Raw genomic sequence first — 12,076 nt, forward strand, 5'->3', positions numbered from 1 at the left:
TTCTTCTTCTAAATAGAAAATTATTTAATTGAAATGACTTTAATTCTTTCTAAAAGTCCTGTTACTTCATGCTAAGGATGCACTTATTTCATTTACAGGAACATAAAACTGTTAATTTTGTTCCAGAATCTTTCTCAGAGTCGCAGGATGGCTGAGATTGGCAGGGACCTCAGAGAATCTATCTGATCCAACCAGAGGAACTCAAAGCAGAGTGCCCAGCACCACATCCAGGTGGCTCTTAGAGATCTCAGTGCTGGAGCGTTGAAAAGTACATTTGAGGACAGTCAAATCGAAGTCAACTGCACAAATAGCTACTCCATGTATTCAAAAAGCGAGTATCTGAAAGCTATGCAGTACAGTCTTGCACTGTTTTTAGTGCTATAAACTTGCTGTGCTACTGTATCATTCAGGTTTGTGTAGCAAATTATACAACTGAATTTTGTTTGCTCTTCCATTCTCTCGTCCATTACATGAAAAGCCTGCCAGATTTCTAGCTGTAGGAAAAAATATCCAGACAAATCCCTTAATAAAATGGAAGAGACAAGTCACCTACAGGCGTATATTCTACCCTTAGCTTGCAGAGCTTCCTGCACAGTGGCTTTTATTCATCAGTTCTTTTGGATTAGTCTTAATGTAAAACCAAAAATTAGAGGAATACACATGCTTGATTGTAAAACACAATTCTTACTGAAAAGGTTCATGTAACCTCAAAGTAGCAGTACAATACTCCTCTGTTTTTTACAACAGGAAATCAAATGAAAAGATTATGAAATGTTTATGTAAAATAGAATTTAAAAGGAGAAAATACAGTGTTTAGGTAGGTAAAGTTGTTCTGCTTGTTGTCAGATTAAGTTTATGGAAAGGAGCTTAGTATTTCAACATTGATTTATTCCTGCTACCAGTGTTTTAAGAGATCAGGTAGGTTGACTCTGTCTGCCTATACAGTGTGCTTTCCTACTATTTCCAGCTGTGGTAGACTTCAGCGTGTTTGTAGTCTGAAGTGCTGCAAAAAACTGAATGATCTTAATTACAGAAATATAGAATCATGGAATGACCTGAGTTGAAAAAGACCACAAAGATTATGTAGTTTCAACCCCCTACTATGTACAGGGTTGCCAACCACCAGTCCAGGTTGCCCAGAGCCACATCCAGACTGGCCTTGAATGTCTCCAGGGATGGGGCATCCACAACCTCCTTGGACAACCTGTTCCAGTGCTGGGAACAGAATGGGAGCCAATCTCTCAGAAGTCAGGATTGGTGCAGTCAGCACCATTTTAGACTACAAAATACCTTTAGGAAATTAAAAAAAAAAAAAAAAAAAAAAGCAACCAACCGTGATTGGTAACATTTCCTAACTGAGAGAAAATGCTTGGAGTGAATACAGAGCTGTTTTAAATCTAATCGGTTTTGGTCAGTTTGTAAGATTGATGAGGCTGTCCAGATACTACAGGCAGCTCATCTGTTGATCAGTGCTGTAGACACCTATTGTGCTTTGGTCAGGGAGAGGTAATGTTTTATCTAGTTTTTCCTTTGTGAAGAAGGATGTAAATGTAGCTAACAAAGATTTTGTGTATTTTGGATATAGTGTCTGAAGTGAAAGTGAAGAACTTACGTGTTGAGTTTGAGCGCTAAGCATTCTGATGTTAAAAATATTCCAACTTGCATCTAGCTTAGAATTTCATGGTTTCAATAGAATTTTATGGTTTCAAAAATACCATATTGGGATAAGACACTGAGCAGTCCAGCATCCACCCTTAGCCCTTAAGGACTCTTAGGAGTCTAAATGCTTTTAAGTGAAACCCAGTAACGTATAAACTGGATTGATGAGCTAAGTCCAATGGGATGGAGTTCAACAAGACCAAGTGCTGGATACTGCATTTTGGTTGCAAAAACTCTATGCATCGCTACAGCCTTGGAGCAGAGTGGTTAGAAAACTGCATGGAGAAGCATGTGGAGGTATTAGTTGACAGACAACTGAATGTAAGCCAGCAGCGTGCCCAGGTGGTGAAGAAGGCCAACGGCATCCTAGCTTGTGTCAGATATAGTGTAGTTAGCAGGATCAGGGATGTGATGGTCCCACTGTACTCTGCGTTGGTCACAGGAACGGACTGATGGTTGGATCTCATTGATCTTTCCAACCTTAATGATTAACTGAACTTGTGGTAAAGCCAGGGTTTCAACTTTATGCTAAAAACAACTGTAGTGTCATGATGAATTTTTTTTTTTTTTAATTCTTCCTTTCAGAATTTTGCTACGTGGTCGTGATGGTTCTTGTTACCACCGAGTGTGCACAACAGATAGAGCTGCTGCTGCGGTTCATTATCTGATGGAGAAATGCTGCATGCATAGCTTAGCCATTGCCTTTACGAGCTGGCCAAGTGCTTGTTGGCGTGTTTAAACCCTCTCTGAGAAACATGAAAAGAACTCGTCGTTGAAAATGCACTTCTTGACGCGGACTCACTCGCTGGGGGAAGTGCTGTCGGTGGTGAACTTTTACTGCCTAAATTAAGGCAGCAGCCGTCGTGCTTCGCAGTCTTGCACCAGAACCGAGCGCTCCGTGGCCGAGGAGTTGCTGCCCGCTCCTGAGGCGCAGGGCTCTGAGGGGAACGGCGGGGCGGGCTCGGGCTCGGGGCGGCCTTTGCCGCGAGCGCTCCCGCTGTCTAGCGGCTTCGGGTAGAATAAAGCCTCAGTTTCACCTCTCGGGGCAGAGCGAGGGCGCGTGTGAGGGCATGGCAGGCCGGTGGGGTACACGCAGCCCTCGCGGGGAATGCCCTCCTCGAGCACGAAGGGCAGAGATAGCTTCTTCCCTCCTCGCGGGCGGGAGGGGGAGGGCATCGCCCGCGTTGTCCCACTCCTTCCTTCCGCCCCCCCCGCCCCGGGAACGCAGGTGTCGGACGGGGCATTGCTGTCCGCAGTACCATGGCGGGGGCTTCGAGGGACAGCCCGGAGCGTGAGGAGGAGAAGGTAAGCGGCTTCTGAGGGGGGGAAGATGACTGCCGGGGGTCCCGAGGCGCTGAGAGGTGGTCTGCAGCTTTCCGTCCTCGGCGTGAATGTGTGCACGTCGGAGGTGCTGTCTCAGTGAGAGAGCTGAAGGAAGGAATTCTTCAGCTCTTCGACCTCCCCTTCTCTGTCATCGAGATCGATGTACCTCTGATGCTTTCCTTCGAGGAGAAGACAACTCTTGTTACTCCATTTGGCGGCTGGAGAAAGCATATTCGCACCCTGTGGTTGTCCGCCCTGTCTAGGCAATACGTGTCTGTAGCAGGAGAGAGCTGTGAGGGCGCTGAGCTCCTCAGGCAGCCGCTCCCCGTCGGTGCTGCAGGTGTGAGGCGGTCCCGGCGCTGCCATCCATCCCCGGTGCTCGTGGGGCCAGAAGTGAGGGGCAGCGGGAGGGTGCGTGCAGCCCCCTGTGTGCCTTTGGGGCATCAAGTAAACCTGGATGCTTTATAACAGTTTGAGGTACAGTCAAACCGTGGGGCTCATCAGCATTGGATGCTTTGGGGCGTGTGCAGTTTTGGTGTGAATTTAGGGGTTTACAAAGCAGGTGTGTATGTGGGGAGGGAGTTCACAGAAGAAATCTGAACGTTTTGAACAAAGATGAACCACCTTTGGCTCGCACAGCCTCTTGGCTCTATGCTGCTGGCAGCTTGAAGAGTATCCCAGAAACCTCCTGCTGCATCCAACCTTGGTGTGCCTTTCCCAGTCATCTGCAGCTGAGCCACATTCCTGCTATTTCCTCTGCTCAGGGATGGGCTGATCACAGATTGCTTTGAGCTGGAAGGGACCTTGACGATCGTTCATTTCCAACCCTTTCCGCAGGTAGGGTTGCCACTAAATCAGGCATTGGATCAGGTTGATGATGTCTCTAACAAACCAAAGAGGGTTTTCAAGACAGCTCACATGAGAGATTAGGGATCCCACCTGCCACAGTGGTACTTCCTGCTTTTAAGAGGATGTTGTATGGTTACTCATAGAACAGCAGCTTTGACTATTAAAACTATGCTGAGAGAAAAGCTGACTCAAAAGCTTCTCCTCGTTAGCTGCATTGTCACTGTTTCTCAGATAAAGCTGCATTTATCTGGAGCTTCCAGGTTTTGCCCTCTCTTCTTGTTACTCTTAAATTACATGTCGCCTTGGTTCTGGACAGAACAGATAAAGAATAGCTTAGGACCAAATGCCTGCAGCAGACCTTTGTGTCTGTAATATTTGTGAAATATCTTCACACCACTGCAAAGTGTTTTCAATGGGATTAAGACTTTCTTTTTTTCCTGAAGTAAATAAGATGGTCTGTTATGCTATTCAATTCCCGTTATGTTGGGGAACAGAAAATATAAAACACTGAATTTTGTTTCACTCAAAAAAGACTTGAAAATAAAGGAGCTACAGTACATTACTTATTCTGCAACAATATATTTAACTCTTTAAAGAGCAATATCAAATTTCTCACCTATTACACTGTCTTGGTTTACCTTGAAACAGAGTGAATTTGGATATGACTGGGACATCTACAAAGACAAAATTTTCAAGTTAATCTGAAAATAAAAAATAGCATCTTAATACCACCTTCCTTTCTCTTACCTCCTACCCCATCCTCTCACCTTCCTTCCAAAACTCGTAGAGGGTTTTTATGTAATTTCCTGTTGATTATTGCTCACACATTCAGCTCTCTGTTTTCTGGAGTACTTCAAGCTTACAAACAAACTTACACAGGTGAAAAAGCTTTCACCAGCTTTCACAGAAATCAGACAGTTTCTGCTGCTCGAGGTAGCAATGCAGCAGGGACTTCGGTCATCAGAGTAACAGAAAAAACCTTCCTCAGCTGCTCACAGCCAGGCTGCTGGTTGCTATCACTGCACAGGTGCCATTTCATTCCTTTGGAATGAGAGCTAATGACCTTAAGCTGGACTAGGGGAGGTTAGATTGGGTATTACGAAACATTCCTTCTCCAAAAGAGCAGTGGTGCAATGGCACAGCTGCCCAGGAAGGTGGTGAGGTCACGGGGTCCCTGGAGGTGTTTCAGTATTGTGAGGGTGTGGCCCTGAGGGACGTGGGCATGGTAGGCTGGATTGGGATTGGATTGTGTGAGATCTTTTGCAACCTGAATGATTCTCTGATTCTCAAAACAATTTCTGGTGTCATGCAATCCCAGCGAAGGCTGGGGAGGTTTACTCACCCAGATCCTGTCACCTTTTCTAGTCTTAACTGTTGGCCCCGGAAGTTAGAAGGAACTATTTCATTTCATGGGTGCAGAGCCTCACTTTCATTCCTACCAGTGCCTCATAAATATTGAAGCAGAAAACATAACGATTACAGTAAAACTTAAACAGGAATTTGAGTAACTATTTGATTGATTATTTGCAGTAGGGGGGACTGGGCAGCAAGTTTAAAATGAACCAAGTTTCCTCCACCTCCACAGTACGTATGATTCAAGTGTAGATCTTCTGTGATGTGTGTAGGTTGCTCCGAAAATAATGCCTCCTATTTATTTCCATGGAAACAACAACAGATACAAGGAGCACAATAGCACTATTTGATAGATCAAATTCTCAGTTACAAAACACTATTTTTCAATATAGTCACCACCATTTGCATTTTCACCAGCCACGAACAATCTGCACCAGTGGAAACGCATCACCCACCATCTCACTGAGCTAACATCCCCTATTTGGTCTCCATAAACATTCAGGAAGCATTGATTAATGTCAGCGGGTAGCATTTTTTCCACACATGTGGAATTGAAGTCCACACCTTTGCTTCATACACACTTCCACATCAGGCCCTATTCTGTCAGACTGCTCCACTGCTGCCATCACCAATGTGGAGTAGAAGTGAGGCCTGCTGTGGTGACACCAATTTGCAGTAGTGTCCTCATACTGTTCTCTTGACTTAGGCACTATAATGGGATGCCACCTCTAGCAAAAGTGGTGTACATGTAAGCCAGTAATGAGAGCTGTGATTAGCCTGAGACTTTCTCTGTAGATGCAGAACAAGGGAAGTGTCCTGATCCTCTGCTCACTTGCTCACACCCACACAGATAAAACAGTTCAAAGGAGAACAATTAGATGATGAGAGGCTCTGTCTGGAAGTCTAAAACTTATCAAAACTCTATTATGTAGTGGAGGTGATGGTGCTAAGTACATTTTACAACATTCAGAAGCGAGGTAATGCATCCAAATATTGTCATCATTTGGGATCTCATTACCATATCTCTATTTTTATCTTGATCTAATGAAAGAATTTAGGGCCTGTGTATTCAGTTCAGAGACATAGGAGAGGCAGGATTAACACTGCTGCTTTCCTGGTTTCTCCTGACAGAAGTCTTTAAGGAGAGATGGAATATGTGTGAAACTTCTCAACACTTGGGTTGGATGTGTTGTCCCTATGAAGGGAATACAGGACTAATAGAGCCACTGTCTTCTGATACTTTGAGTTTTACATAATTAAATTAATTCTGAAATATTTTTAAAAGCTTCCTGGTATTTTTTTTACTAGTGGAAAGCACAGCATTCTTCACTAGAATTTCTATTAGATCATACATATTTTGTCTTTTAATTAAGAATTGTAAACCTTCATTTCAACTTTTATCATACCTTTATTTGTCAGTTTGATTAAAGAATATTATTGGATGCTTATGGTACTCTTCAAACACATCAAAATGCAACTGAAGGAGCACAGTTTCTCTATTATGTCAATTTTCATTGGTTTAAAAAAAAAGATGATACAGAGTCAAATTTTTCTGCAACAGCCTCACCAGGAACCTGTGGCAAATTGAGGAAGGATTGGGACGCAAATCTTTGGAACGTATTCAGTCTGCCTTTAAATGTAGAAATTTTCCACCTCTTTGAATGTCATCTAATGATTATTGTAAGAAAGCACATACCAGTTATCATGGTCTGAAAGATTCATACAGGAAATTATTTTAAAAGGAAAAAAAATGAAAGGAAAGATTGTGGTGTTTTTAACATCTGAATTGAGCATTCCAGTCCACATCCATTTTGGTTCTACTTGCTTGTTAATGGGTTCTTTTTTAATAGCTTATGGGAAGCAAGTAGGCAAACCTAGATGCCATTGTAGGAAAACCATGGTTTGTTTTTAGATGCTGAAGTAAGAAGCAAAACTATTAAAAAAAAAAAAAAAAAAGAGCATTCCAATGGTTGTAGTGGTTTAGGGCACGTGGCTTTGTTAATGGAATACCTGTGAAGCAAATGTGTGATTTTGGTGTTAGCCTCAGACTTTAACATTTGGATCTCTGTAGTTTTTATGTGTGTACCTTGGTTTTCTCACCAGTTCTGTTTGTTCTTGCACAGGAACACAGCTTATCAGTTTGCAGCAAGTTATGCTATGCCATAGGAGGTGCCCCAAATCAAGTGGCAGGAAGTGCAGCTTCCTTCTTCCTGCAGATCTACCTGCTGGATATAGCCCATGTAAGTAGCATAAGAGACCTTTACAAATTGTAGATTTACCTCAGCTCTGATGTCATTTACAGTGTCCTTAGAACTATGGAGGGTAAATTAGCCAATAATGCTTTTAAATTTTCTTCTTAGCCTTGCCTTTAGCTGTTCAGCATACTGGAAGCTGAATAAACTTCTTTGGAAACATTTCTTTATTTTCACTAGTTTCCTTTCTGCCTTGAAGTGGCCAACATTTTTATGATTATTAATTATTCTTTGTAAATAAAGCTGAGTGATCCTTCCTGAAGGTTCTCTGCTGTCAGTTTGTGCAGAAGCAGACCTGGTGAAACAAAGCAGTAGGAGTCATCCCATTCATATGACTTTCAGCTGCTCCAGCTAGATGCTGGGACAGCAGGGAAACAAAGAAAATGATTCTATAAGCATTTTTTTTATTGGTTTGAATGGTCTTGTATGGTTTCATGGTAACTAGGTGAGATAGATAGCATAGAAGAGAAGACTTTTAAAGAGATAAGGCCAAATTGCAGAGGCTGTGAGAAAGCTGTGGCTTAAACTGTTGTAGATTTCAGCACAAATGCCAAAGCTTATGCTTAATGCTTAATGGTTTTTCTACAGAGGTCTAATATCAGAAGCTGAGGTTATAAAGGAAAAACTAAATCCTGTAAGTTACTTAATACAATTGGCCACAGAATGAGATAGGCATGTAAACTGAGATCTCAAATGTCAGCTTGAGGCTGAATTCACAGGATTTGGAAAGTGGGCCAGATTTGGACAGCAGTGTCAAAGATGTCAAGTGTATGCTGTGGAGTCTGAGGACAGCTGAAGGTGGGAGAAGTAACTTCCTGGAGATGCAGTAGGAGGTGGATGCAGCTCTGACCTCTCTTGATTTTTACTTACATCAAGGACGGCAGTACAAGCCATTGGAGATGATGAAGCAGGAACTGGGTGAGAAAAACACTAATATGATTTTCCCAGCATGCTTATAAATACTGGAATTTACGCATCCTCTGCCAATCACAGAAACTGGAAATTCTAGAAGCTAGGGAACTTTGTTTATTTGTATTTGTGTACAGTGTTCAGGAGACTGGGGTCCCATTCTCCAATCTCTGAATACCACCTAAAAACAACATAATTGTTTTTGTTAACAAGCTTCTACTGAAAACCAATAATTTTGCTTAACATTTGTAATTATACTTTTATTACCTCATTAAGAGCCTGAATTATTAAAACCTGATGGTTTAGTTTGTTCTATGAAGTAAGTCTTCATAGAACTTTTTCAAGACCAGATCAAGAGCTTCCTAAGTCTTTTTTTCCACATATTTCCAGGGGAGAATATGTCATTTTATAGGCAATACCCAAATTTAAATCTTATCCACTTAGAGGGCAGATCTGGGCCCTCTTCTGAGAAAATTACATTTGTATTCACTTTCTGTAGCTTATAGTTTTTTCCATTTCAATTCCATGTTCCACCTAAATTATATATTAGTATAAACTACAGGTTTGTAACTGCAAACCACGTGAAATCCTTGAGCTAAATTACTAGAAAACACTAAAACCTGATATTTCTTTTGAGGTGGATGAATAGAACAAGGGGAAGTGGCTTCAAGCTTAAAGAGGGTAGAACTAGGTTGGACTTAAGGAAAAGGTCTTTTATAGTTAGGGTGGTGAGGCACCAGAACAGTTTGCCCAGAGATGTGATGGATAACCCTTTCATGGAGACTTTCAAGGCCAGGCTGGACCAGAGCCTGGGCAACCTCTCCTAGCTGTGGTGTCCCTGTTTGTTGCAGGGGAGTTGGACTAGATGGACTTCAGAGGTCCCTTCCAACTCTAAGGATCCTATGATTCTATGAATTTAGCATGTTTTTTCTTGTTCTGTGTTATCACTGAGAAGCTCTTGATGTTAGTGCTGACAGAGAGTGTTCAAGTTTAGGGAGTAAGAAAATGCAGGTAAGGGATGCATAAGACTCTTGAGAGGATGAAAACAGGGACACCGTGGTAAGACTCAGCTCTCCATATGAGAGATTTTAATTTTCATCAAGGCTTTCTTCCACCTCTGTTTATTTAGTATCTACTTCCTTTCTGTCTATTCGCTTTATCTAAACAAAACACCAATGAAAAATTCACCTAATTTGAAACTTTCTGGCTGTATATCCTTCATCAGTGCAGTATTTCAACCACTGTATCTTACTGACTCATTGCTCTTTTGTTCTTTTGGACACCCTGGGTATAAGAGGGCACAAGTAGCTGAGCTGGACATCAGCAAGTTGCTGTGGCACCCAGCCCAGCATCCAGACAGTGCAGCAGTGGGATATTTGGCGTGCCACTGCCATTACCTGCTAGAAAACCAGTCTCAATCCTCCCTTGTTCTTAAGCTTTCTAGGGTGAGCTATGTGTCTTGGAGCTGGCAATGTGAGGAAGATTGGCTATTCCTGCAATTCCAGCTAATCTGGGCTAAAATTTAACAAGTGTGGTTATGGAAATGCATAACATCTGTCTTTACCAAAGTTACTCAGGATTGTTTCTTTTTGTCACTTCTGAGGAAATACCTGCAGCAAGTTGTTAGAGCAGGGAACCAGCTGGAAGTTGTGTGACAGTGCCTGGGAAAGAACAGCAAGCTCAGCAGACAAGCAGGGAACACTAACTCAAGCTTGGTGTTGCATTAGCTGCATTCACCAGGCTTCCTGCTGAGTTAAAGGACTTCTGACATGAAGGAGCGTATAGATGAAAGGTATTTTTTCTGCAGTCACTCTCTAAGTTCACTAGTCTGTTTCAGTGGGCTCTCTCTCTATATATATTTTTTAGAGATTTGAGAGAACATTTATCATTACATAGGCTTCCATGACTCTTATTTTTTTCCAGGCCTATGGTTTTAGTGGCATGAACTAGACACTTCAAGGAGAAATTACATTTTTTTATCCACTCTGTGATATGAATTCCTAAGGTCTCTACAGATGCAATGGAAAAATTAATACATTGCCCAGGCTAAATTGTAATTCTGTACATGCACTTAATTATGGTTGAACTTCAAACTTGGCTGTTTTATTCACATATAATGCATAAACATTTTTCAAGTGAGGTTTGTTGGATGTGCGCTGGTAACTTTGAACAGATGTGCGTTATGCAGTTCAGTGCTGAGTGGATAGAATCTGCTGTGCTGCAGCCTCTTCCAAGCCACACTCCACCAGTTGGCAGCCTTGTTGGTAGTTTCAGGAGGTGAAAAAGCCCAGATGCATGCAGACACTTACCTCTGCTTCTATCTGCTTCAGGTCAAGGTAGTGACCTAGAAATGTATGAAGGATAAGTTACAAAGATGCTCTGTCAGATTTAATATCTAAAACAAGGACTTTGGTTTCCTGCTTGACTCATTTTCCTCATTCTGAACACGTCTACAATCTCACCTTCCTTGCGTTTTTCCTCTGTAATCCCATTTTACATGGTGCCTTGTCTCAGTGTTTTGGTTTTTTTGCTATGGGAAACCAGTAGGGTAGCCGGTAGGAAAATCTGTGAGAGCAACGGGCATGTTTTGTGAATGAACTAACATTACTCTTTAAAACACCAAGGTTCTTTCTGGAAAGTTGCTTTATGCTGTTTCATTGTACTGTGGAACAATAGCTCGTGTTTAGAGTCCTGTGTTTGTATTTTCAGATTACTCCATTTCATGCCTCTTTGGTGCTGTTTATTGGCAAAGCCTCAGGAGCTGTTACTGATCCCGTTGCTGGCTTTTTTATTAGCAAAAGTAGATGGACAAGAATTGGCCGGCTCATGCCTTGGTAAGCAGAAATCTGTACATGTATTTATACACATATATAAATATTTTGTGTATGTGTGTTTTAAGACCATACAATCATCTCATTGAGTTATTTTTTCCTTGCCTGTTTCCCAGACAACTGTGATTGTATTATTTCTACATATATAAAAGCAAAAAGAGAAATTCTCATGTCATCTATTTCCTTTCAACTTGTTCATCCATGGAAAACAACGATAAGATTTTCTGCAACTGGAGAAACAAACAGATAAAGCCAAGACACTGCACTGTTAATAAAAGTGGAATCTCGTGTAAAACCTTCTTGGTGACTGAATTTTCATCTCTGGCTAAATTCCATTTAGTTTGGCTTTACTCCTTCAAAAAGCTGGAGCGAGTTTCTACTTGTGTCCTAGCGTGCCATCACTTCTCACATCAGCCTTCCAGGAGTTCCCTTAGCTTTAATTGGCTTTCCAAATCAGTAAAGGATATGTGCATACGTGTGGAGCAGATGTGACAACATGGCACTGAGGGCCCAGCAGCTAGCATTGTCTAACACTGTCTCATTCTTCCTAACAGCAATCATTCTGGTTCTGCTCCTTTTACATCCCATAATCAAAATAGCTAACTAAAAAAATCACAATGACTTTTAAAGAGGAATCAGGTGCTTTAGGATTTGATCAGCACTTCTAAGGGGACAAAGGGATGTTTCACTGTGACATGTTTATCCCTTGCATGCATTCTGGCTACTACTGTCCAGCAGAATCTGCACAAGTTGCACTGGTCCGTGTGCTGTCCATGCACTAGCAGAATCATTACTCATCTGGGAAGGAAATTGACAAGTGTGAAGCAAAAAATTGGAAATGAGTGGTTTTGTTAGAGGAACCTAAGCTCATCCACGACAGTGGACATTTAGAAATCGTAG

General features: G+C 42.0%; 1 protein-coding gene across 1 annotated transcript in view; it reads left to right on the forward strand.

The window, feature by feature from the left end:
• Positions 1 to 76: 76 nt before the first annotated feature.
• MFSD2B (MFSD2 lysolipid transporter B, sphingolipid) overlaps positions 77 to 12,076 on the forward strand; it is a 36,759-nt gene continuing 24,759 nt past the window's right edge. The window contains exons 1-3 of the mRNA XM_019613321.3: positions 77 to 2,964; positions 7,308 to 7,424; positions 11,055 to 11,179. Coding sequence (XP_019468866.2) covers positions 2,920 to 2,964; positions 7,308 to 7,424; positions 11,055 to 11,179 — 287 coding nt within the window. The 5' untranslated portion in view covers positions 77 to 2,919. The remainder of the gene's footprint in view (positions 2,965 to 7,307; positions 7,425 to 11,054; positions 11,180 to 12,076) is intronic.

Source organism: Meleagris gallopavo, chromosome 2, assembly GCF_905368555.1.
Source record: "Meleagris gallopavo chromosome 2, MGAL_WU_HG_1.1, whole genome shotgun sequence".
Classification (NCBI taxonomy): domain Eukaryota; kingdom Metazoa; phylum Chordata; class Aves; order Galliformes; family Phasianidae; genus Meleagris; species Meleagris gallopavo.